A 27,321-nucleotide genomic window follows, 5' to 3' on the forward strand; every position below is an offset into this window, starting at 1 on the left:
CTCTGAAAACCCATCGGAGTATAGTGACCTCGTCGTCGATATATTACACGCGTCGTTATAGGCGTGTATCACCTATGCTCGCGTACGAAAAGGACCTGGAATATTAAGTGGGGCACTGGTGAAGTTACACGTATTTGGCGACTGAATTCTATTCTATTCTATATGGGGGTGGTTTCTGGAAACATCGGTCCGAATCGCAGTCCGTCCACTGTGACGCAGCCGAGAAAGTGTCGCAAAAACTTTGGATCCTTCCACCGCGGGCATCCGAAAATCGAGTAAAATAAGCTTCTGGGTGGAGTAGCTACTACTAGTTTGTTAAGTATGATCGTTTGTCAGCAGTGTTACGACTTGGAGCGCGCGTTACGAGATTTGCATATTCATTTAACAGCTGTAGAATATTACGAGAGGTATATAAGGAGGTGGCGGCGGTGGTGGTGGTGGTGTTGTAGCCACCGGAGGTATACCGTAGTCGTCGCGAGTTTGGCCCCTGGAATCGGGGATGGGTACGAAAAGCAGCGGTAGTAGCAGCAGACCGACCGACCGACCGAAGTCCCCCTTTTCCTTACCGGTAAGAACTACCGAGGACGTCTGCCGTTAACGACCCGAATTTAAGACGAATTTGCATTTTGACCGTTCTTTGCGCCGAATTCGCTAGTTGATATAGACGAGGTGGAGTGTTGCCCGCACGTCTCGTACGTCCTTAGAAAATAATGCCCCTCCAACGGTGTCTCTCCGGATGCCAGTCCTCCTGGAACGCCCACCTACGTCTTCGGGTACCCGTAATTAATTCCCACGGGGTTGGTGTTTCTGTACCTTCTGATTTTCTCCCCGCTTCTCTATCAAGACCACCCGGGTACAAGCTATGGCAAACTTCATACGTATGATGGGTATGTATATATATATATATATAGGTGTATATTTTATAACCGACACGGGTAACGACATCAGACGTTCGTTTCAGGTGGTATATAACTACATCAGCAGCTATACGCTCCTGTGCGGCCTTCCGCAGCTTCAAATTATGCATTTTCTTGTCACGTTGCCAGATAAGAGCTAACTGAATATTAATGACCGTGTTGTACGTCAGCAAACTAGGCCTCCTCGAGAGCTTCTACACTCATTGCGATCCACCTACTCAGCTTTTACTGCAGCTGCAACGCTCTTCCGACTCATAGCTCCCTATCTCGTCACCGGAATTTTTCAAATTCAACATTCAGTACCATGTTTTCAAACTCATACGTAACGCGATATCCGCAGTGAATATTTTTCATTTAGTTCCGAAATTGAAAGATAAGTTCGATTTCGACCGATCCAATTAGAACTGATTCGATTTTCAAAAATTGCCCCTGGTCGTGCGAATTATTTATCGTATTCCATTTTTTCATTCGAATTCGATTTCGGGCTTGTACGGTAGACGTGATTATTAAACTCGCCAGGATCGGCTGGTTATTAAGGAGTAATTGAACTTTGTAATTTTTTCAAGTATCATTCGCGAGTTGTTCGTCATTTCACGGGCTAACCATCCATTAGGTTTCGACCGATTCGGCTGAAAGTTATTATTTTCGTGAGTAGTAAAAGTGAAAGGCCCCCCCCATTATACAAGTACAAACATAATACGCATGGTTTGGTAATTTTGTGGCGTCACATTAACTCGACGTCCTTCACCAAACTATCATTTGCCTAGCGCGAGGTAGCGATTGCTTCAATCCCCCCACTTAAAAATTGCTGAATAACGATGGGTCAGTCGACCACAGTGGAATCAAGTTCATCTCGAATAATTGAGGCGATGATCGCTCGGGCATCGTCACCAGTAGCGATTTGTTAGCGGTGCGGATATTCGAGTCATTCAAGATGTGCGCGTTCTGAAGTCAAGTTCATGATAAGATATTTTTCAAGCGTTGCATTCGTCTGCAGTATTGGTATAGTTCGATCGACTTGACGCGTGCAATCATGTTACGACACTCGCTCGTATTGATAGTGATCTGTTTAATTGGTGGAATTATTCGCGTGGGAGATGGTTACAGAATTTTGGGAATATTTCCGGCACCCTCGATCAGTCATCAGGTTGTTTTTCGCGCACTTATGATCGGCTTGAAGGAAGCGGGCCACGAAGTCGTCGTGATAACTTCGAACCCCATGAACGATCCAACGTTGAAAAACTACACCGAGATCGACGTCTCTTTCACTTACAAAGATTTCAAGGTGAATCATTTCGAAAATCGAGCCAATGGGATTCACTGGATCGATTGGTTCGGCACCGGTCACGACGTCTTCGTCCACATGACGGATGGAATTTTCAGTTGTCCACAAGTGAAAAAGTTGTACGCGCCCGACAGTAACGAAAAATTCGATCTGGTCATTGTTGAGATGCATTACTGGCCGGGACTCTTCACTCTCGCTCATCGTTTCGACGCACCTCTGATAGGTGAGATTTAATCATTCGAAAAGATTCGCCCAATTTCCAGTGGCTTCGACGACGATCACGCAAAACACTGAGCACTCGGCATTCGTTTTACGCAGGTATATCGTCGTTGGATATACCTTTGAACGCTCACTATGCGATCGGAAATCCCATACTGTCGGCCGACATCATGAATTGGGAACTTGACTTTATGGTCAGCGGAGAATTGTCTTTTTGGCGGAGGTTGCAGGCTTTTTTCACCACTTGGAGGCATCTCTATTGGTACAGAAACGAGTACTTGACCATACAGCAGGGTATCGCCGAGAAACATTTAGGCAATGGGATTCCACATATAGCCGAAGTCGAGAACAACGTCAGCCTCGTTTTGATTAATTGCCAATTTCCAATCACCTTTGCTCGACCGTATGTACCGAACGTAATCATGATGGGAGGACTCCACCTTGCCAAGCAAGATCAGGAGTTGCCAAAAGTAAGAGTCCGACCGATCTTCGTTCAAATTCGTAATTCTAGATGGCTTTTATTTCGGTCATAGGATCTGAAAAAATTCATGGACGATGCCACGGACGGTTTCGTTTACATGAGCCTTGGCACCAACGCTAAAAGTGCCTTAATGCCCAATCAAACACTGGATGCCATCAAATCCGCATTTTCAAGGCTACCGTACAAAGTCTTGTGGAAATATGAAGATGATTTTCTACCTGGCAAACCCGAAAATGTTTTCACCATGAAGTGGCTACCGCAGCAGGCTGTTCTGGGTATTAATCAATAGATTATCGAAAATCCTAATTATAGTTTCGAACAATTTGATGGATCTAACGAAATGTGGTTTCACCTCACCGCAGCGCACCCAAACTTGAAAGTTTTCGTCTATCAAGGAGGTCTTCAGAGCACAGAAGAGGCCATCACCAACGCCGTACCTGTGATCGGACTTCCGGTTCTCGCTGATCAAGATTCGAATGTCGATAAAATGGTTCAACTAGGCACAGGAAAGAAACTGGAAATCACCAAGCTCGACGCTGACGAAATGTTACAAGCCATCACGGACGTTGCCAGTGACAAAAGGTACCACGTTCAACGCCCACCGTGATTTTTGTCTCGAATCTCATCACTTTGTTGCCATTTCTAGTTACAAGCAAAAGATGATCGACACGCGCACCCTGATGAACGACAAGTCGCACAATGCGTTGGAAAATGCGATTTGGTGGGTAGAGTACGTAATTCGTTACAAAGGCGCTCCGCATTTGCATTCAACGGCAGCTGATCTTCCATGGTACAAGCGACAGGATATGGATATGATTGCTTTTGTTACTGCCGCATTCTTTCTGATTTTAAATTTAGCGCTATTCATCTCATATCAGCTGTGCAAGGGCACAATGTTCCGTAATGTCAAACCTGCGGAGGAAAAGATAAGGAAACGCAAAAAAATAAATTAATTTCGAACAGCGCGATGATTCTTGTCAATGCACACTCGACAGTGGACAACGCTCATTCAATCATCTTTAATAATTATTAATAACGCGACAGGTTGTACAACTAGATATAACTTTGTTATTGAAGAGATTCGATAAAAATACGATAGTATGGAATGAGGTTGTCTCACTTGTTATCGTGAATTTTACAACGTTATCTTCAACTTTTATTCGGTATTCATATTTCTTTCATTTCCCTGAAGATCGACAAATTAATTCTCATATTGAAGTAGGGCAAAGTCATACTTGACGCACGCATACATGCGGTACAGCGGTGATCTATGAACATTTTAGATTACGTAATCCGTCGATGGTGCTCCAACTCTCCTATTACGAAGTAGAGACCTTGACACGTGCGTGAATGATTATCAGCAAGTGTAACGAGTATTACAAATAAAAAGCTTGGGCAATCTGAGAAAAATCTTTGACTGACGGGATGCACCGATTGGCCGTGAAAAATTTCGGTATCATTCCATCGGTGTTAATGTATTTGGCAATAGTCACTCGGTCGTTGATTACAGGTGTAATTTTCAGTCTGTTTTGAAAAAGCGATCATTCGTCTTATGGTGGTTAAATTACTCCATTGTTCCACAAATGCCTATAGTAGCTAATTTTCAAGTTTATTTGCTATTCTCTCTATTAACCTTTTGGCAGGTAGATGTATCCAGGTAACCTAGGAGAGCCGTTACGTAACCAGATTATATTTTATTCATAGTCCGTGTGCCGCGCCGCTGCGAAATCTACGACGTTCACAATATCACTTAGAGGATAGTTAGCGCCGCGTTGTATATTTGAAACTAATTAAGACGTACCCTTGAGGTTGTGCGGTATAATTCCAGAATCCTATTCTCTTAGGGCTTAAAATAGAAACCTATCCATGGTGGGTAAACCTGAAAATTTCATCATCCAGCATCACCCTTTTTCATTACTTTTTCATCATGCGTCTGTTCACCGTGGTCGTGAAACCCGGATTTTTTTTTTCTTTTTTCCTCACCTTGCTTAATTGGGAGGGTAAACTTTTCAAAATCGGTTATCATAGGTGAAAAGACGCGCGGAATTCAAGCGAGCGCTAAATGTATAAAAATCTAGAATCGGAAACTGCTTCCTCAGCGTTTGCTTTCTGCCTTCAGCGGATGAGCTCCGACTTTTCTTTGGCATTCTTCTTCCTTCCTGTACGCTACAAGCTTTCCTCTATTTTCCTGTTTTACTTTTCCGTAGGACTCTAGCGACCTCTCAAAAAAGCACGTATGCGAAACAATGAGAGCCAAGAAATCGAGTGGATTTTTCTGCCTTTTTTCTTCCTTTGGAGTTGCGACTTTGACGGGATATAATTTCAGGTCGGGCGTGAAATTAATTTTTATTCCATCTCATCGATTGATTTATTTCTTTTTCAAGTTCATTATTGAATTAGTTTTTGGTATATTAATTATCACCGTGTGCACACCTGTATAATCTGCTCACAACTCGCTGATTGGACTTAATTGGGATTACGGGGCAATATGTAGAGCGCAAAGTTTGCTCGACCTCCGGGCGTTCAACGCCATTCAGAAATGCATTAATCTTGGTTTAAACGCCAACTCTGAGCAAACTCCGAGTTAGTTCACCTCGTTGCAGGTGCAGGTGATCCTAATACAAAATCCTCAGATTACTTGGAATCCAATTCGATTTCCTTTTTCTTCCTATTTTTATTGTTATGCGATCATAATCCTCCGCTAAACCTTATACCGTCCGCTTCGATAATAATCGATCAACTCACCTCAAAGGCAGACGGGATTATTTTCTAAGGATAACGCGATGCTAGCGAGCCCGCATGGCTGACGTGGCTATAATTAACTGGAACGTGATAATTGCGTCACTGTTGAGGACATTTTTGTCAGAAGGGTGTACAATACCCTTCTCGGAATAATTCCTGAGATGAAATTATTCCGCGTACTGCATCAATTGCCAATTATCTCAGGCGCGAGTGTATGATGCACCACTTCAGATGGATTTTCGGCAAGAGTTATTGATTTGTATCGCAGTTGCAGTGTAAGCCGATGATCGAGTGTCAATTCATCCGGCTTACAATTCCACTTCGTCGAAAGAGGTACTGCGAATTAGCGAGTGCTTCGAATAAACATTCTGGTTCACGGATACCTCAAGGATTCGTCGGAATCCGAATCGTAATCACTTCAAATTCACCATTCAATCGTGAAACGATCTTTTCTTCGTAATAATTCTATCCTCGGAGCCACCTTTTCAGCGAGTCCACCAAGTTTCTCTTTTTCATCTCGTTTTTGTCTCGTTCGTCAGTGACCACATGAACTAGAGAGCGATTCAAGATTGAAGTAAAATTGCTTGAAGTAAAATTCTAACATTCGCATTACATGAGGGGTTGGTCAGTCTACCGGTTATCAACTACCGACCGCCATGATCATAAACTAGCTGCCGCACAGAAACCTTTGCGGCTGGCGAAGGATCATTATATAGCAGGAGGAAGGTAAACGCGTAACTTCGCGTTCGCTACATTGAACGGAATGTCTGGGTTTAGAAAAAAAAATAAAAATAACATTTTCGGAAATGAATTGCAATGATTCTGGACATCGCAACTCATCCCACATCCCACATTTGATTCGAACTGAACACTAGAAAAAAAAAAAAAAAAAAGGATCATTTCATCATAAAACAATGCCACTTGAATTCAAATTTTCCGATATTATTTTCGATCTACCGTTATCGCGCGGGATATCTGTTTCGATAGGGGAAGCGATGATGGGGTTTGGCAATTTTCCAGAGTGATTTCGATTCATGGTACAAAACTCGCATCGTTATGACTCACATCATTATCACGTGTGTCTATACCAAGTTCGTTGTAAACCATTAATGAAATATCCCACGTTCGTTTTGTATTTCTCTTTTTTCCTTCGTTCTTTTTCCTCTTCTTTTTTTTTATTTCATTTCATCTTCTCTTTTATTTCGCCAATAGTTGAAACGGGCAATTCATCCATACTAGGTACTACCAATCACCGCGATAGTCAGCGAATTGTTATCCATTCTACGAGTCGTTTTGCTTTCTTTTTTTCTTTTTTTCTTTTTTTTTTTGATTAGTTTCTCCTTTTTTCTCTGTGTTTTTCGCCAATGAATATTTTTACGGTACCGGTGGCGCAATTTTGTCGCTAATTTATTTCATTCTCCAAGAGCGAACGAACGATATGAATTTTAGATACAGCGAAAAATCTGAAGCCAAAAGATATGAAGGAACCGAGGATGTTTGAGGAAAATATTTATGATTTTAGTAGCCCGTTTCACCGTTATTTCATATCATTTCATTTCATTTCCTTCGTTTTTCCTTCTTCTTTTTTTTTTCATTCTTCGTCTTTGTTCTCGATAGATATAGGTAGGGGCAGAACTCGGTCAAGGGGTTCGTTTAGCGCGACAAATGGAATAATTTCCTTTTCGTTGACGAGAACAATAGCCAAGGGTGGGCACATTGCCGTTGCCGCTGCTGCTGCAGCAGGAGGTTGGCGACTGAGTGGGAAATCGAGGTGAAGAGTGCCGGGGATGGATGCTGCTGCTACTGCTACTACCGCTATGTACTACGGAAATAAAACGAACGGGGATCTGGTGCTACAGTAAATTACTCCGGGTGAAAACACTTCCGGAGTTTTTTTTTCCGTTGCCCCCATTTCCTCTCACCCCTTTCCACGCCTCTCTCTTTCGCTCTCTCCGCGTTTCTTCTTCTTTTTGCTCTCTCCTCTCCTTTTTCTCTTTCCCTCGTTCCCCCCCCTCTGTCCCGAAATAATCGAATTTCGGAGACCCAAATTTTTCCACAAATTCTCTATCGCACTCGCGCACAGAGAGACAACGAAGGGTAGAATCGAGCTTGTTATTTTTTACGACGGTACGTTTTTCGTATTTTTTTTTTTTTGTTTGTTTCATTTTTCCCGTACTTCGGTTACAATTTTTTTTACTTTCGTTCTTTTTTCATTTCTACATAGCACCGTTCTGATCGTGAGCGTTGTACAATAATTGATCGACCAGAAGAGAACATTTTTTTCCGGGCAGTTGTTATCAAATTTTTTTCTTGTCTCTTTCAATTCATGTATACATAAATGTTTTCTGGATTCTTCCAATTTTATGGGTATCGGTGAATCCTCATTTGTTCATTTGCCAATTTTTTTTTTTTTTTTTTTGGTATTTATCCCCCTGAAACGTAGATACCGAAATTATAATCTTGTTTCAAGTATTTCTGAACGAGTAACGCACTTATCTTATACAATAGCGAAGAAAAGAATCGACATTGTCATTTTTTTTTTCTTTCACTTCTTTCTCCTCGCCTCTTTTTTTCTCTCACTGACGTCTGTCCACTTAGTTTCCGTTTTCGTCCCCCACCCTGTCCCATCCACTTTGGCATTTGAATAAGATGAATGTTCTCCGGAAAGATTGAATAGACGTATATACGTGTAGGTGGGTGTAAGCCAATTCCCGTTGTCTTTTAATCTCCACGATATAGATTTCTTTCATTTTTGTTTCCTCGTCAAACTTTTATAGAAAATGAATCGCCCGGACGGTGGACGTTACCCATAAATCTGATCGCGGTGAGAAAAAGGTCAATTTTTTTCTCAACAACGACACTTTCTAGATTATGGTTTTCTACCTCACACACGGTGTTGGCACCGTGGCAACGAAAAGGTATTTCATAATGAAAGCAATGTGTCTTCATTCGGTAGGTTGTTTCATTCATGTGCGTCTATGTATCGTACGTACCGGCAGTACATCGGCGATGTTAGCAAATATGGTGCGGTACATTCTGCAGGTTGGATTCTGTGCACCATTATATTCGCCGCGAGGTGATCAAGAATGTCTCGAGATCCTACCGGCTAACTTTACCATAAGGAATGCGGAGGCGTTTACGTGGTGCGGGTACAGTAGGTGTGTGTGAGGAGATATCGTACCTAAGTGTGAAATACATTTATAATACATGAAAGAAGAAGCAGTGCAGGGCATGTACGGTGGGATATCTCGAGGTAAGGTGTCTGGCCGGGTTATATCCTCTGTAAAGGCAGACGCGAAACAACCAACCCTGTACATATGTGTAGACCTATATACCTGGAGTAGCTCCGCCGAGAAAGGGGTAGAGATGAGACAATAGTCTTGTTTCCACAATACGGGTCGTTTGTATCAACTAGCGATTCTCTTGTTTCTGAAACAGGCCTGCAGCACTTCCCTGCCGGTTGGTTGCTTCCTTGGCTATGGTGCTCTTCCTTGTTTGCTTCGCTCGGCAGCTACTGTACGTCTACACGGGGCGTCTCGGAGGTAAATGCAAAAATTAAAAGGAGCCTACCGAGCTGATTGAATTTACGCGACGAAAAATCTCTGTGCGGTGTTCGCCGGAGTATGGCGCATGAGAAGCTCGTTCGTGAAATCTTCGAGGGTAACGATGGCGGTGACCGTGTAGACCGATAGCCGTAAGATATTCGAGAAGAATATATCAACATTTCGCGGTGAATTGCGCGCACGAGGACACTTTATCATCCGTTCAAAGGAATCGTTCGAGAAACAGGAGAAAAAAAAAAAAAAAAAACCGTCCACCTTTAAAGTGAGTATCGGAAAACGTTGCAACGTTTTTCTTTACATTTCATCCGTCTTCATTCAAGGAATTCCACTTCAAATCATCGGAAATTTCGTTGTCCGGTAGTTTTCCGCTTTAGCACATTCAACTCTGAAACTGTATATGTATGCGTCGTACGTACGGACAGACACAGAGGGGGAGGTTTATTGAACTACTCCGGATTAAATATTTAACCCTCGTTCTAGAGCGCAAGGATAAGTACATATCGTACATAGTACATATGTACATTTCACCGTGGCTGGGGGACAGGTTGCGCGGCGTTGCGCTACGGCCGGTCGTCATCTGATAAGCGATAACGAATCGGTAATTTGTGCGATTTTTCACCTAGGCCTCGAATTCGGGGTGAAAACGTCGCGAATGTATCGATCACGGGGTTTTCCAAGAGTCGCTTGTTTCGTGTGAAATAATTACACCGATCGTACGTTAGATTGTCGGTAAATCATTTTTTTTTCCTCCAATTTTCTTTCTTTTTTTTTTTTCTCCTTGAACGGAAAAAAGCTCCGGAGTGGATTTGAATATATTATAAGGTCACTTTTCAAATTTTTTCATTTCAGATAAAAAAAACCTCTGAAAAGATGGTTTGCGGAGCGATTTGAAGATTGCCCGTGTTATCTGGTCAGGAATCGCATCAATCATTCCGGTCGGAGATCCACCGAAAAGATGGCATTTTCAAACTGTCACACTTAAATTAGTTCGTTTCCGGGCGAGAGTAATAAAAGCTCGTTGATCAGCGTAGGGAACGAAGAGATAAAAAACGAAAAAAATTACTCAAGAGTAGGTCCGATTATCTGTAACGAGAAAAAAGCTAATGTACCGATAGACCTACTCGTTACGGACTCGGCCTTCGGATTGCCGCAATATTCTTCTTCAATTTTCTTTCCGACGTCTTTGCCGTTGGTAATTTTCGGTGGCGTTATGCTCGCAAGCTTTGACGTTGGTTCTAGTCAGGGCGTTTCATGGCCGCCTTAAATGGCTTGTGGTTTGTGGCTTGCGGTCTCAGCTTTAGCTTCGGCTTTGGCTTCGGCTTTGGCTTCAGCTTTGCAAGTCGGCCGTTCTCGAATACGTACGATATACGTATACGTACACCGACCTACATTACTCCTCGAAGTGTAGGCTTCGCGGCGGATCAGCTATACGTGAAGAGATCAATCGGAGATTTTCGTTAGGAAAAAGAGGAGGATAGAGGAATAAAAAAAATATATCCATCCGGCAGAACTGACGTATAACAACGGCACGCGAAAGAGATTGAATTTATCCGAAACCCGGCCGGACGTTAAGCTCCGATGACGATTGCAAGGTCACGAATACACGGACGATGCGAAATCATCGAAAGCTTGATTTTTTTATTATTGCACATTTTTCTTAATCTATTTATTTTCGAGTCATAATTATTAATTACAAGGCGAACGGGTATCGGTTGATTATTTCGTGCTCGAAAATTATCAGGGTTGCTTACTACGGCAGGTTGTACCACGCCGATATCGATTAACCGCTGAAGAGGCACAATTTTCTCTGAAAAAATTTCGCTTCGAGAAAATTATTCTCAATTTATGACGCTCCGTATTAAATTTTATTCTTTCGGATATGACGTTCAAAAAAATAATCGGTATCGTAGGATAATCCGGGAAGCCAGATTGGAAGAGCAATGTGGTTCGCCTTTGCTTTCTTCATTCTTTTTTTTTTTTTTTTCATTGAATACCTCGAGTGTAATTGAAATTCGCGCATAACACCTCAATACGTCGGTGGAAAAAAGTCTGCGGAATTATATCTCTCCGAGATATAATGCAACGATCAAGTTTTGGTTAGGTAAACGTAGTTGAAAATCTAAAATTGAACCGTGCGCCGTATTATATCGAGTGTTCTTTCGTCGATGAGAAGAGGAAGTGAACTGCGAGAGCGCTCGCTCAATTCGTTCTCCAATTTTCCGAGGGAGCCGGTGGTGGTGTTGGTGGTGAACCAAGAAATTCTGTATATACCGCGAAAAGGAGGGAGAAATGGAAGAAAGAGGAGCGCATTTTTGGACGTTCTTCAATTCCCTACGTACGTATATAACGTACGTACCTACCTCACCATCTGCCAAGATATCTAAAGGACCTGATTTAGGAGCATGCGAGAGCGAGCGAACTTCTTTTTTTCCCCCCTCTCTACTTCTTCTTCTTCTTCTTCTTCTTCCAACTCCAGTTTTCATTCACTTAATCTTTTTCTCGTTATATTCCGATAACCGAGAGAACAAAAAAGGAAACGGTTCCGAATGTATTTTTTCTACTCAGACGCGTACTTCAACGTCAGAAATAATGAGAAAAAGAAAACCAGAGGTTGAAAATAAAGCGGGGGAAAAAAAAACAACAACAAACAAACAACGTCAGGATAATTCTAATTCCCGCACGAATGAACGTTAACGTCGTGGAGAGGAAATTTCTACAGTGCCAAATCCTATTTACCAAGGCCATCACCTCCTTATTTAACATTTACGCCCAAGAAAGCAGTTTCGTGTTTCCATTTCACTCCCTTTCCTCTTATAAATACCTCACCAGCCTCCCTCTTACATCCGTACATGTGCATATGTGTAGGTATACAAATATACGTATACGCGTACAGACCTTCTTACCTGTCGCTGTTTGTCATCGTCCAGATATATTATTTACTCGCCCGAAAGCTGATTGTCTTTTACGGATGAAACATTGCCGAATATACACTACGTGTTTGCTCGAGGGGAAAAAAAAAAAAATTAAGGAGAAAGAATCTTATCGGTTCCTCATTCGAAAGTTTTGCTCTTTCTGGTAGCGACGACAATGAAGTTCGTTCGAAAATTCATGACACCCGTTATACAAATGTAGGACTTGGAATTTACCGAGATGTCTCAGAGTTTGTCCGTCGATTCGCTTCCTAATCGAAATCGAAGTAAATTTATTCGAGGCACTGCTCTCTGGATGGTAATTACTAGGCCTCGCGAATACAAGGTAATCGATACGAATCTTGAATATTTTCCACCCCTATTCTCTCCGCTCGCATTTTATCCTTCTCCTAATTAATCAAACCACGCGACGTACGCGCAGCGTCAAAGTCTCGTAATTGACGGTAGTAGCTGAATAGAGGGAAGGGAAACTGTAATTGCCTTGGCAATTAATTCCTTCATTGGTTGCCTTAATAATTTCATCACGTTTCGAGTAGGTGACTTACGGGTACGGTATTGCTTCTGGGTACCGCTGTAACCACCGCCCGGAGTAAACCAAAATATGAAATACACATCCTACCGCTCCGCCTCACTTCACTTTAGGGTCGGAGGCTCTGTGCGAATGCTGAACCGGAGGGAAACGAATGTCACCTCGGTAAAGAATAATCGGTAAGGAAAAAAAACCAATGAAAATTATTCAAAAGAAACGCAAAGAGAACGCGCATCGACATTCTTCGATCAGGTGCGTGCGAACCAACTTCACCGTACAATCGTGGTCCGACGGTTGAGACTTTCTAGTAACGCTGTACATGTGTGCATAACTGCGCGGCTGGGAGAGGGAACGGGGTGGTAATTATCCTTGAACATCCCGGAGGCAATAACCATGGTTGGCACAAGCAACGAACTAACGTTGAGCTAGGTTTATACGTGCACGTACCTACGCTCGCTCGCGTGTGTGGGGGGGGTATACGGAGCATTAGAATGACGGGTGAAATTTGGCGGGCGGCGGGTTCGCAACCGAAGGTTATAGCCGCATGTATATAAGTAAGGCAAACACCAGTAGCAACAGCGGCAACCAGCCATCTGCCCTCAGTTGCCTCTTAATAAAAGCGAGCCGTAGCTAGTGCGCGACCCTTCTAACGTCTACCCTCCGGCTGCCCTCCACACATCATCTTACAATGCGCCCTAATAAACAGCACGGTTTTGCGAGGGCTGCTTTATGCCCACCCCTATACCTACGTACCTATACACCCCGTACCTATACCCCGCCGTATCCCTTACTCTCTCGTCGTGCAAACTCGGGAGCTGGTTCACGACTATAACCTGTTGACACGCTCCCCTTATTACAACCTCTATCTCATTCAATCAACCCGCATGTACACCTCCATTACCCAACAGACACTCGCGCACTTTTATCCTCCTCTCTTTTACGAGTTGGCGCGACAATTATCATCACCGTTCTTATCGTTGTTATCGCTACCCGTCTCTGCTTTTCGACCGATCTTCGAACGTTGAGCAATTCGCAATCGAACTGGTGAATTTTGAAAATTTCTTACCTGTAAATAGGAGTGACGTCATTTTTGTACCAAACGACAAGGATCGCGGAATCGTTGTCCTGGGGAGGAGTCAGGTCACAGGGCAACACGGCGGTCCCTCGAAGAACGGCTCTCGCCTGGAGAGGGGGTCCTGAAACAGAAATTGGAAAATCATCAGTCAAATTACTCTATCCATAAAATTGATCGAGTTATCCCCATTTTTTCGCATTTTTTTGGTACAAATTCGAGAATATCTCGAAGGGAAAAATTCCTAGCTCAATTTGGACAACGTATTCGTGTTCCTGGGGTCAAAATACATGAGAAAAGTGCCATACGATCAATTTTAAAAAATAAAAAATTTTGGTCAAAATTTGAGATTTTTCCAAGGGGTACCCCTTACGATTTTTTCAAATTTTGGCAAAATTTTTTTATTTTTAAAAATTGATCGTATGGCACTTTTCTTATGTATTTTGACCTCAGGAACACGAATCCGTTGTCCAAATTGAGCTATGATTTTTTCCCTTCGAGATATCCTTAAATTTATGCCAAAAAATGCGATAATTCGGTGATAACTCGGTCATTTTTCGAGATAATTCAATTTTTCTTCCAGATTCGGATTCCTGAGCTCAAATTACATTGAGATAGACTAAGAAATCAATTTTTTTCTTTTCGACCCCAAAAAGCTGAAAATTGGCGATAACTCGGTCAATTTCAGAGATAGGTCAAATTTTCTTTCAGATTCGAATTCCTGAGGTCAAAATACGTAAGAAAATCATATTAAACCCAATTGAAACAATGATTTATTTTTTGCCCAAAAATCGAATTTTTTTTTTGGTTCTTCAAGAGTAATCTCACGTATAATTAGCTCAGGAATTCAAATCTGAAAGCCAATTTAATCTACCTATGAAATTCATCGAGTTATTATCAACTTTTTGCGTTTAAGAGCAGAAAGAAACTTTCAACGTGTGTGTGAAATATAATGACGTGAAATTAACAGAAAAAAAACGCGGGATGAAAATTCAAACGACGAATGAAATCGAATGCGGCGCATGTTAAAAAAGCTCACCAACTCAGATTGAAAAAGTCCAGTGATTTTCAAATTCCAGAGCATTCGAGCTTCTCAATTCTCAAGGAAACGATTAGCCTCGGAGCGCCCCTCGGGCGCGTTCCGGGTTGGCCGTATAAAAAGAGCAGGAGAAATTGGGTCTCGACAATCCTAAACGGTAAAATCTTTTCCGGGATCAGATAAATGGTCAAAGTGTTATCCAAAGTAACGACGATTCACGATCGGGTTATACGGAAGTTGGTTGTGCTACTCGGACGTTAAAGTTGGTGGTTCTCTTGTGACCCGGTTGATCGGATTGAGCAGATAGACGATCAGAGTCACGTTTCAAAGGATTTCGAACACCGCAAAACGGTATACAGGCACGTGTACACGGGTGTGTGTGCGTCCGAAGCTCGCAGCCATCGCTCGGTGGTGGTTCCGACCAGTTTTTCATTTCTATAATTTCCTTTCGGTTTATCCCACGTTCATACAGTTACATTTCTCCAGGGTTTCTTTTTCAGCGAATGCGGGCGAAGGATAAGAAAGGACAGAAATGGACAACCGTCTTTCAACTCGTTCCAAAGACAATTACCGGCTTCGCAAAACGGTCAACTTCGTACCCACAAACCCCTGCTGCTGCAACGACACCCTTAACAATATCAAACTTTACTTCGGGGAATAAAAGCTGCGGAAAGACGTATTACCGAAGAACGTGATATTCCGACCAAGAACACTTCGATTCGAACAAAAATAACCATCGTGTCTCATCGCAGCATTTAAGATCTTCTTCTTCTTTTTTTTTTTTCTTTGCATCTGCACTCGAGATGAAACGAAGAAGTAAAACAAAAAAAATGAAACGGAACAAAAGTGACGAAATTCGCAGCCCTAGGTTGAATTTTGAAAATTAAAAGCTCGCGTTGGACGCGGCAAAAATATGCTCCAACAGACGACGTTAAGAGATGGGGGATGGACTGTTTTTATAAGTAAGGTCAGGGTAGGTACCGGAGCAGTTAATCTTCCGGGTGGTTCGGGCAGCCAGAATTTAGTACACGTACTTGAGGAATGGTTTATAAATAAGCGTATGTGTATAGGTATATAGATCGACGATATCACATCCCGACATGGAGATTTTTCAATTTTATTTTCATTCCTTTTTCATATTTTCTGTACTCCGCTCTCATTCCCATATCCAATATACTTTTAGCACTTCCATTCATCCATCCGTACCCGGCAGAATTTTATAGGAGGGATATCTGCACCTGTAGAAACTGCAAAAAAGAAGTGCAGTATGGGGATATAGGGATCGTCTGTAAGAGACCGAAGATTTAAGCGGTCTCGCAATTTTTATTTTTATTTTCACCCCCGGGCTACGTGCGCGATCATCTTTTATTTTCCAACCTTGAGTTAGGGCGCCGTCAAATTTCTGTTCCGCAAGAAAAACCCGGCAAAAACCGATTTCAATATCCGATCAGATTTTATCTATCAATCTTTTAAATACGGTCAAGCACCTGCGAAAATTTTTTAAGCCATGAAATTGGAAACAGTGGCAATGGAAATATTAGAAATTGCAATTCCGGACCTTCAGGTGTCAGATCGGTGGTAATTCCGTTTTTCTTCCATCGATCAGCGTATAGTCCTAATTCTATGAATTTGTCAACCCCAATTTCTCACGATATTCAGGACTCCATTTTCTGCACGGAAATTTTCCCACCTATTTCGGTAGGACAATTTCCTACCGCCACTCGATACATACCTTACCCTTGCAGTTTTCCCAGGTGAGCACGCGTGTCACGTGCGTTCTATCTAGGATTAAATAAAGGCACGTCCCTAGCGCACGTGCATATACGTATATTCCGTATACACATACCTCGGCCATGTACGATAATTTCGCACGTACGCCGCATGGTTTGCACCACATACTATACCCGCGTTGTACGTGTACCTATACGTGGCACCGCGTACATTCGAGCTAGAAGAAAACGAGAAAAAAAAAAAAAAAACGAAAAAGATGGCGTGGCGGACGAAAAAAAAATTCTTGTTCGTAGGCATGCGGTTTTCAGGGGTGACGTAATAAAGGGAGAAAGAAGATGTGAGAAAAAAGAGGGAATTATAAGCCGATGCGGGGGCAGACGAGACACCTTGGGTTACAGTCGTATAGGAAGTGAAGTGAGGAGAAGGAAAGTTGACGACGTGAGGGAGGGGGGAAAAAGAGGGTGGAAATACGGGGAGTTTTCATTCGGAGGGCGTTGCGTGGCTCAAATCCTTCGGAGGATTTGAAAAGAGTTACGGGGAAGGAGGGGGGGGGGGCGGGTGAGGGGAAAGAGGGGAATAGGGGACTGAGCGGGTGTGAGCGCGGGATGGATATCCCCGAGGCGTCGAGAGAAAGGTAGAGGTCCTGTTTTCATAAAGATACCCCGTGGATCCCCGCAAGGATATCCGGACATGAGAGCTTTCTTAACCCCTTTCCTCACCTATCTTCAAGCTAGCTGGTTCTATACTGAAAATAAAAAAAAGAAAAAAGAAAAGGAGAGAAAAAATATTTTACCCGGCTCCTTTTCTCTTCCCTGGAATATTGTCCTTCTTTATCCCTCCTTACCGTCCGAATCTCACGAACCTGTAAGAGCTATGTGTACATACGTACATATAGGTATACGGTGTATCCATATGTACGTATGTAGTCGATAAATCGATACCAGAATTCGCGACGGTCTTCAACGGCGCCGAGCTCTCGATATCCGAGCGAAAGAAATATGTATGTATGTATACGCGAACGAAGACTGCCGGAGGATAAGGAGAAAGAGGGGGAGAAAAATTGAGAGACACCATCGAAGCGTTGACGGACGACGAGGTGACCCTTGAATCACGGATGAAAAAAATAGAGGGAAAAACGATCGGAGAAAGAAAACTATGCGAAGACTTCTGTTGGGCATTCGAAAAAAATATTGATAGGGCGATCCTGGGAAACGTCGGAACGAGTCGAGGGATCATTTGATTTGAAAGTCGATAAAGAAAAAGAAACTTTTCGCCCGGTCTCTTCATTTTTCTCAATTCGGGGATTGAATTATAATACATCCGGTCGGACGTTGCGTCACCTGGCGTTGCGAGATTTATCCGTGATTATCGGGCTGTACTTGAGATGAGAAGCTGCTACAGTTTGATAGTTTATCGCCTCGTATTCGAAATGACCATTGTTACCGCGTTGCGGCAATCCGGCGATAAATCTCGAGTGGAAAAATATATTATTCAATATTTTTAAAAGCTGAAGAAATTGGGAAGTTTTTATCGAATCGTTTCGGAGATGTAGGGTCGCCGCGAGAGATCAAGTAGTGCGGATCAGCCATCGGTCAGCCGCAATCGTTTCGTTCCCGGCTTCGACGTACGCTCCCGGAATGTAATTTTTGGGACTTTGGGGAACGCTAAATTTGAATATACGTACAAGAAAATGACACGGGGAGAAGAACTGCGTTACATACGGATATCTGTACCTGTAATGAGGATTAATTTTGTACATTAAGAAAATCCACCACGGTTAGACCCGCTGAGGGTGTCAGTTCTGACCAGTTTTGCGATACCGTAATAAATCCCTGGCTAATTCTCTCCTCTCTCCGGCGCATAGGTATACCGGGGCCACGTATAATTCCGTCGATCGTTATCCCTCCCGTACTAACCTACGTCAGGTTAGTAGGTTTCGGCGAAATGTACTTATGTAGTCTCACTCTGGATCTACATCGTCTCTGTACACTCCATAACTTTCGTATAGGTATATACACGTAGGTATTCGTAATATCCGACTAACCCATCTTTAGAAATTTCCCACGGGCGACGTATTCCCCGGCTGAGGTATCTCCGGACATATTTACAAGAGGTAGTATAAACAGCCCGTCCCATGAAACAAACACCTCGCATTTTACACGCGTATGTACATTGGGATATCAACTAGGAAGAAGATAAATAAATAAGTGATATATCATCGTTCATTTGGTTTCTCAACGGTCTATTCAACTAATCGCACCTCTTATACCTTGAGAATAATGAATTGAAATGAGAAATCGAAGGGAAAAAAAGTTGGCGAACGTTGGTTTGTCTTTTTCTTCTAATTTTTTTTTTTTTTTTTAAAAACTTGGTTGCAACGAACAAGTTAGCGGAGGTGCGTTTTCGACGGTTGTTTGCGCGGCCGATAGCCAGTCGAGTATCGGGTGAAAAAAAAGGAAACAAAAAACAAAATGGAAAGAGACGAGATCGAGACGTCGCGTAGTGGCATCCTAACAGGGGTTAGCGGCTAACTAAAGTTGTACGGCTTCTTGACACTGTCTGACCCGCGGATCATCGGATCATCGGCTTAGCCGTGAGCGAGCTAACTCCGCAGGAGGAGACTAGAGGAACAGGAATTCGAATGGATGGCGGCCCCACTCCCCCATTTTACATACGACTGTAACGCGTGTCCCACGAGGAAGGGCGACGCACGGTGTTCGTTGCCGATAAATCTTCCGTAAGATCTCATGAAGCGTGGAAACAAACGGTAAGAGGACTCCGTCGTCGCCGCGCCTGGAAAAGTAGCGAACGGATATTCTCCTCTTTTTGTTTTATTTTTTTTTCGTAGCGTGGCCGAGGTTTGCAAAAGTAGGGCAATAGGATGTTTCGTCTCTCCTTTTTTCTTTTCTCTTCGAGTGCACCGCCGAACATTACTCGAAAGTATGAATTCAGGTTGAATAAAACTTTACGCCGGCCGCATATCGCTGCGGAAAATTTAGCAATGTTAACAACCCGCGGTAGCGGTACGCCGTATAGATGTACTTTTGAAAATGGGAGCAGCGGGCGCATAAGAGTTGTACCACTTTATACGAATGTAGATATTGTGCGGCACCTACAGATTCTCGATTTTCATACAATATGGTAAAGGTAGAACAAGGCAGGTGCATTCGCTATTGTCGAGTTTCTGTTATCAGCTTTTCAACTACAAGAAGCAAATGACGGAGATATTTTGCAACGTTGATATCGCGTTCCCTTTTTTTTGCCCCTTGGAACTGAATATACATATCGAAAAACCTTGAAAACCAGGAAACCATACCGTACTAACGATAACTTCGTATCCAGTTCAGTTAAAAAACCAAGGGCTCTGCGGGAAACAAAGGCGAGAAGGAAAAAGGAGCGACTCTTGCCATTCTGCGACTGCATGGGAGATCTTTATTATTCAAATTAAAAAGAAAAACTCGAATCCCGTGCATCTTGTATCTTCCTTTTTGAACGGAGTAACTCCGTTCTCCCATAGCTACTTGTTACGGGATAGATAGGAGAGAAAGTGCTCTTTTCTACTTTCGCGTAATTATTGTAAAAACGAAGAAACAAAGGAAGAATTAAAAATAAGCAGAAGAATAACTGAGGAGAGTAAGAAGTAAAGGAGCAAGACTGCGTTGCAGGTGGATTGTGAAAAAGCAAATAAAAATAATCCAATTCCGAGGAAAGGTTAATTATATTCTGGTAATAAAAAGATGGAATCACCGTCCTCCCCCGCCTCTCTTATTCCCGTAACCCCCTACTCGTTCCTCGAGGCATCCACGCCTCCCCGCATTATCAGATTACATTTATTCCAACCGCGAAGAAGGAAAAGACGGCGCGGAAAAAGAGGAAGCAGGACACAAAAAGTAAGGAAGAAAAAACAAAATAAGAAAATATACCTTGTTAAGAAGGTTAGGGATGCAGGGGGGTAGGAGTGGCGGAATTCGCATTTAACATAATTTCTTTTCAACCAACACTTTCGGCCCCTGAGTTTCTTCTGCTTCTATACGTTCGTATTAGTGTTGCAGAATTCTGCACCGTTAATCCCAGCGTAACAAAACTCCTTTAAGTGGATAGATCTTAAAAATGTAATGAGAAAAACGTTGCTTTTATTATACCCGTCCCAAATCTTCCCTTTTTCCTTCAGCTGAACTTCACTCTAATTGGTAGACGATTGAAACATCCCTACTGATTTCCGAGAGTGAAAAACAATAAATTGAAAAAAAAAGAAGAATCGAGAAGTACGGAAGGTAAAATTCTTAGAGCCAGAATGATTTTCGACGCAAGCTCAGATTTTTCCAGGCACAATCGCTAATAACCGTTATACAGGCGTAATATGCGGTTGTGAGAAAAACGAAAAATTGAAACATTTCGACTGGATCTGCGACTGGATTTTGTTTTCTTTTCTTGACGTCTTATTACATTTCACGATCCCTTGAAAAAGCAATACGATTTATTAAAACAAAGGTATAAGCAAAAGGAAAAGAAATGAAGCGAAAAAAGGAAGACAACGAGAATGAAATTTTAAAAAACAGAGGAAATGCGAAGATTGAGGAATCGCGTCGGGGGTTAAGCCCCGCGTGGGATGCCGGACGTCGATGGGATGAAAAAGTAGCGTAGTCTCGAGCACCAATGGTTGTGCGGAGCGTCGTATCCGCAAAGCATTTTGAATAATAAAACTGTCAAGTTATACTGCATGACAAAAGTGTGGGTGGGTATATAAGGTGCGTGCGTGGGCGTGTTGGGTGAGCGAACACCTAATATCTCTCGGGCACTGTAAAGGTTTAGAGGTTTCACAGCTGTGGCTATACGTCAAATAAAGAAAAAAGAAAAGTAGCAAAAAAAAGAAGAAAAAATAAAGGGATGGCAGAAGGGTGCCACCGCTCCTTCCTCAAAACCTCCGGAGGACCTCGAAACCATTTCCCGAAATCATTTCAACGTTTTATAGATTTTTATGGTCAGCTATATGCAACGGGGAAATTTTTCATTCCATACTTCCTTCCTCCATCCTTCCTACAGCCATAAAATACGAGAATTAATATTGAAAATTTTTTAATAGACACTGTTCCGAGATTCCGCATCGCAGAGGCGGTACAGATGTCGAAGTACTTTGAGTCGACCTGTACGTACACCTGAATTAACCTGCCCCCCGGTACTCGAATATACATATGCTATTTGGCTTCTCCTGCTGCCGTGCACGTTCCGCTTGTTCGTCCCTAGCCAAGCCTGGGTTCGTCATAACGCGATTAGCCTGTTGCGATTGACTATATCGCGAGATTACCGAGCCGATTGTTCGTTTTGGGTTTCCCCGTAGTTACCCGGTGGAATCCTGTGGAACCCAGATTCTGGAACTGGAGCCAGAGCCCAGAGACCAAAGCCCAGAGCTGCCCCGACGAGTGCCCAATTATCCGTAGCATGCCTCGAGTCCCGGAGTTTCCGTTCGCTTCTTGTCCTCCCCCTCCCCCCCTCCCCCCCACCCCCTGCCCGCTCGCCGGTCCGCAGAGACCGACAATATCCATCCGACCAGCAAAAAGATTTTACGTCCAATGGATTTGAATACACTCGAATCGAAGTCCGAACAAATCAATATGGAGAAAGAAGAGTCAACGCGATATTTTTTATTACCAGAAGATCAGGAGAAGAGCTTTCATCTCGAGACCATTCGTAACAGTGATTAAGTTTTTTTGTTGAACGTTTTTCCTTCATTCTGTTCCAGTCTCAAAGAATGTCCGCTATTTTCATTTTCCACGGTGTATAGCGCGATATAATCTATCTGTTTTCTCATCAACTCTGCAGCAAAACTTGGTTATTCGGAACCATTAAACGTGTATATCCCACGGGGACGGAACGAGGTAGCCAAAGGAAGCGCAGCGCAGGATCTCGCCTTCCTGCAATAGGATCACGCGGATAGGTAAAAGGAGGTAGAGGAACGCCGAGAGACAGAAATTTGCATACTATTAGATTCATCAGGGCATGCAGCCATCCCCCTGTATACCTATTCGTACGGCTAAAACCGCGTCCGAGTCTGTCTTCTCAGCCGGTAAAGATTGCCTTTTCCAAAGTGGCTTTCGCCTAGCTAGACCAAAAACCGTGCGACGATCTATCTATCTCTCCATCCGACCGTCCGCCTGTCCGTCCATACATCTATCTGCAAGATGAGCTTATACATTCAAGAATGATCTCAGATGGGAATAATAAACGGGTACGAAGCCCGTCGAGGCCCTCGAGAAAATGAGTAATGATACCTCGTCATGGGTTTCGAAAGCACCCGGATTCCACGATATACGATGATTTTATCGAGCGAATTATTATATCGGATATTGTTATAGCTACAGAGAGAAAATTAGATAGACCGCGAGAAATATAGAAGGGGGATGCGCGCACTATACGTGTCTGGTATGAGGATATATAGAGCGAGCAGATTACTTCGCTGAAAACGGGGGGAAAAAGTGGAGAAAGTAGACGGAAGAGAGAAAAAAGGAAAAAATTATCTTATAACGAGTTCGCTGGGATTTGTCGTTATTTTACGATATTCCTCCGCGCGCCGTGTGCGCGGAAAGGTCAAGGATCTCACAATCAGTTTTATCTAGTTTTAAAATTGAGGCAGTTCGGGGGAACTGGAAATATAAGAGAAATAAAAAAAAAAAAACAAAAAAAACATCCAAAGGGTCGAACGAGGGAGTTGAAAAAACGACGATACGAGCGAGTCCGATGGCCTACACGTAGGATCGTTATTTCAAACAATGACCGGCAGATGCGAGGGCAAAAAAAAAAAAAAATTCGCATTCAAGCACACGTACCGATATCAAAGGTACTCGCTATTCGATCCGATCTTTATGCGAATCTGAACGGGGAACAAGTCTCTAATCAGCGGATTCGTCATCCGCTTAATTCTGAGCTGGAGTTATTCTCGCGTTTCATTATTTCCCTCATTTCCTCACACGAGAGGAGTAAGTAGTTCTATTTTTTTTTTTCCGCCGGTTTCATACGGCACGACGGCACGAACGAAGCTAGAAAATAAAATCCACCTCCAGTGGTACGTTTGAGGGTTAATTTTGCTCAGCTCATATTGCACCGTTGGACGCGTGTTTGGTCATTTCTAGCTCTTTGCTAGCGCTGCTGGTGCTATCCAGCTGTTCCCTCTGGAATCCCTCTCTCCGGAGTTTCGGCCGTGGATACCGTCGTCTCCTCCGCAAGATTAAAGCGTCGGGCGGCGCTAGCCGCTACGGCTGACGCTGCCGTTGCTTCTGTATCGCGGAAACATCAACGACTGAACGAACCACTGCTAGGGTAGAGTCGGTGGGGTTGTGGAAACTTTCGACCGTTTCATATGCACGTTCGGGGGTTGGTTGTACGGTACGCGAGTTGCTTTCCACCGGTCGTACTACTGCAGGATGCAGAGAAATTCGTGTAATTAAGCGCGAGCTTTGCAGTCCCGGTTTTAGTTCACTACGCGAATAAACGCGCACGTACACCTCGACACGTGTGTACACGCGGGCATGTGTTGGAATACGCGCAGGCGTCGCGACACCGTCGGGGTGCGGCTTTAAAATACCTCCGCGAATTGAGCGAGCTTAACCAGCGCTTTGAACTCTGAAAAAATGTGTATAGGCGTGCGACTTGTGTGCCTGTAAATAAATTCATTAATCGGTCCGAACGAATCACATTCGCGGGGCGGGAATAAAAGGTAAAAGAGACGAGACGCGTCGTTGAAGATTGCCGGAGGAAAGGAATAAACGTCGCATGAAGAGGGTAAAAATCAGCATTTCCTCACGGGAAAGCTTAACGTTGATCGGGCACCGGTAAGCGACGCGTGTCGCATGTTTCCTGAATACAAATGGATTTCCTATCCGAGGAGTTTTACCGCGTTCCAAGTCTCGTGACCGAAGTAACGGGGGGAGGGGGGAAGGGGGAGGTGGTAGGTATACCGTGGAGTCTGAAACGTCGGTTTTTTCGGGGTGGCTAGGTGGTGGTTTTTAAGATGACGTAGGGTGACGATTCTCCCTTCGTCTTGCCGTCTTCCCTCGTGAAATAAGAAAATTCACCCTCCAGTCGAACTTCTTTCTCTCTCTTTATTCCGCTCTTCACTCTTCCGATTTTGTAGATCTGGCTAAACGGGGAGGCGTGTCCATCCGACCCAAATGCCGAGAGTATTTTATTTTCCTTACCTGCCTCGAGTCTCCCAGGAGTATTATCTCTTTTTGCTCCTTCGCTCTCTTCTCCTTATCATTATTTTTTGGCATTGCCTGCCGAACGTCGGAATAGCTCGTAAAACATCCGCGTTCTGTATAATTTTATGTGTCTCGTTTCCCGTCCACAGATGCGTATAATATTATCGGAGGTGGTGGTTTTCGTTCACGTGCGATCGGTAGACCGGTATGCCCGTGTGTTCCACGTATGTACGGTATACGTAAAGGATATGCCGTTATTGGGAGATTAACCCCCGGGCGAACTTCCGGCTATGAAGGACTTCGGGTAGGTGAAGGTGGAGAATAGGGGGGAAGCGGGAATTTGGAATTCGCATCACGCGATATGAGCTTCGCCCGTTCTAAACAATAACCCTGCCCAGTACGTGACAGCCTTTCCAAAACCCAGAGGGGTATGGTTATGTAATACGCCTCGCATGGCGTCCGAGTTCGCTACCACCCGTCTGGCCACTGCCCAAGAGAAATCATTTTTTATCTTTTTTGTTTCACTTTTGTACATTCTATTTTCGTTCTTGTTACGTTCATTTTTTTTTTTCTATTCCCCCCCAGTCCCGAGGATTTTACGACGACCTGCGGATACTGTTTTCGTGTCTTTCGCCGATCTTTCACCGACCACCCCGATCGACCGTCCGACCCGATCCTTGCTAAGAAGTTCGAATCCTAGATTCCAGGTTCATATCCACGCCAAAAGTTATATTTGCAGAAAACTGTCGGTGATTCCTTTGTGTGTTCAAGAGAGTTCGGCGTCAAGTATCCCGCAGGATTCATACCACCGCATAGTCTAACAAATATATTCAAGCGTTAGTTTGAACCTGGCATACGTGCCCCTTTTAGCCTGAGGTCGGATTCCCGTGGAACTGCATTTCCGCGAAACATACAGAAATGGGTAAGTGGGGGGAAGGAAAGAGAGGTGAGAGAGAGAGAGAGAGAAAGAGAGACCGGGTGGGTTTCCAGTATGAGACTCCTTACTTTGAATCGCAGTAGGTACCCAAAGCTTTCTGCAACAAACGTCTGAAACGCGAACTCCAACAGCTGCAGGTTGCAGCAGCGGTAGTGTAGCTAAAGGTCGAGTCAGCTAACTTAGTTACCTTACACTCCCTTAGCACGACTGGCGGACTGGGTTTCTATACGTGACTGTGCGATGCAGTGCGATGCCGGCCAGAATTTTCCAGTCCTTACAATTTCTCGGAGTCGAGAGAAAGAGAGAAAAGAATACCATGTCAAGCCTTCGAAATTCTCGTGCGCTACGCGATCGTCTGACTACGAAACCGATGCATGGTCTACCGGCTTCTCAGCACTCGGAATTGATCCTTAAACACTGGAGGATTATCGGAGTGAAAAGTATCGGTAGCGGGGGGCAGCTGGTTTGCACCGCGTGAGGATCAACGATAGTTCGATTCGATCGTCCTACGGTCGATATAGGATGGTGCTGCCGATGCAAGCACAGAGAGCGGATGACGACGGTGTACGAGAATCGATTCCTGCCAGTGTGAACAGCTTCAACCCCCTCTCCCCCCCTCGCTCCCTCTTTCCTCTCACCCCAACCCTTGTGGCCATTCGGCCACCCTCTAACGCCCGGTGAACGACCACAGCTATTTTCTCAGCCACTCAACGCTTCTCTAGCAACTCAGAAGAACACGGCGAACCTGCACCACTACTGCTATTATTATCTACCCATCCCAGAGACCAACAGCGCGACCCGACGAGCACCACCGGCTTCCTCCTTTCTACAACTGGCTAAAACCCCAAGTGCGGAATAGAAAGACAGGGACGGAGAGTGTGCGGAGCAGAAGCGGAGTGGTTCCCACTTCTGGAACAGGATTGTAGCGAACCGGCATTTAGCGTACCTCGTCGAGACACACCTCGACAGTCCGCCGTCTGTGTCGACCTTGCGTCGAGGTGGTCAGAATTTTGAATCCTGACAATCAAGATCGGAGGTCTTAAATCAGATGCCGGGGGTTATCGATCACCCGGTGAGCGACGGTGACGAAGGGAGAATTACGAGGAGTTTTACGGAGTGGCGGTGGTCAGTGATCTATGTTCCAGGGTGGTGTACGGGGAGGATGTCTCGTCGTTGGATAGCGCGAGAGAATTATGATGGGGCAGGTTTACCATATCGCAGTTTGATAAAGGCTCGGCTATGATTTAGAACCTCGTTTATGCAAAGCTGCAGTAGCACGAGAAACACCGACACTCCGGTATCGTGGCATAATAGTACCAAAGTAATACAATACCTGAGATAATATTCGCACCGGTCGAAGTAGGACGTTACGTACGTTGTATGGATCATCTGGTACGTTCGGTGTACAGCCGACCCCACTGAGAAACGACGAGCTTGGAAATTGCGATCCATCGCTAATTGCCTGAGTTTGAAATGTAGAGCCTTTCAAGATTTCCGCTCGGCGATTTCCAACTGACAACTACTTAAACCCGCTAAAGTCATTCGCGTTTCCTGAAAGAATAATAATCCAGTCGTTCGACGGATTGAAACTCGTGGAACTTTACATTTCAGAATCGCTTCGATGGCCCGCGAATTCTCCGGTATTTTTACCAGCCAATGGAACGGGCATTGTTTATCCGAG

General features: G+C 43.9%; 2 protein-coding genes across 6 annotated transcripts in view; one reads left to right on the forward strand and one right to left on the reverse strand.

Moving 5' to 3' along the window:
• LOC105686868 (synaptogenesis protein syg-2) overlaps positions 1–27,321 on the reverse strand; it is a 173,654-nt gene that overhangs the window by 31,469 nt on the left and 114,864 nt on the right. For all 5 annotated transcript variants that reach the window (XM_048653236.1, XM_048653239.1, XM_048653238.1 and 2 more), the window contains one exon: positions 13,733–13,862. In XM_048653236.1, coding sequence (XP_048509193.1) covers positions 13,733–13,862 — 130 coding nt within the window. The remainder of the gene's footprint in view (positions 1–13,732; positions 13,863–27,321) is intronic.
• LOC105686870 (UDP-glycosyltransferase UGT5) lies at positions 1,567–4,306 on the forward strand. Its single transcript, XM_012402070.3, has 5 exons — positions 1,567–2,425; positions 2,521–2,891; positions 2,955–3,177; positions 3,265–3,484; positions 3,549–4,306. Exons 1-5 carry the CDS (start codon positions 1,951–1,953, stop codon positions 3,853–3,855), a joined length of 1,596 nt encoding a protein of 531 aa, XP_012257493.2. The 5' UTR covers positions 1,567–1,950; the 3' UTR covers positions 3,856–4,306.

The sequence above is a fragment of the Athalia rosae genome, chromosome 3, assembly GCF_917208135.1.
Source record: "Athalia rosae chromosome 3, iyAthRosa1.1, whole genome shotgun sequence".
NCBI classification, from domain to species: domain Eukaryota; kingdom Metazoa; phylum Arthropoda; class Insecta; order Hymenoptera; family Athaliidae; genus Athalia; species Athalia rosae.

Excerpts from the sequence above, each read along its gene's own strand:
- LOC105686870 (XM_012402070.3), top strand. The coding sequence starts at position 1,951 with ATGTTACGACACTCGCTCGTATTGATAGTGATCTGTTTAATTGGTGGA. Across the intron at positions 2,426-2,520 it reads TTTCGACGCACCTCTGATAG|GTATATCGTCGTTGGATATA; the intron begins GTGAGATTTAAT and ends CGTTTTACGCAG. Across the intron at positions 3,178-3,264 it reads ACCGCAGCAGGCTGTTCTGG|CGCACCCAAACTTGAAAGTT; the intron begins GTATTAATCAAT and ends ACCTCACCGCAG.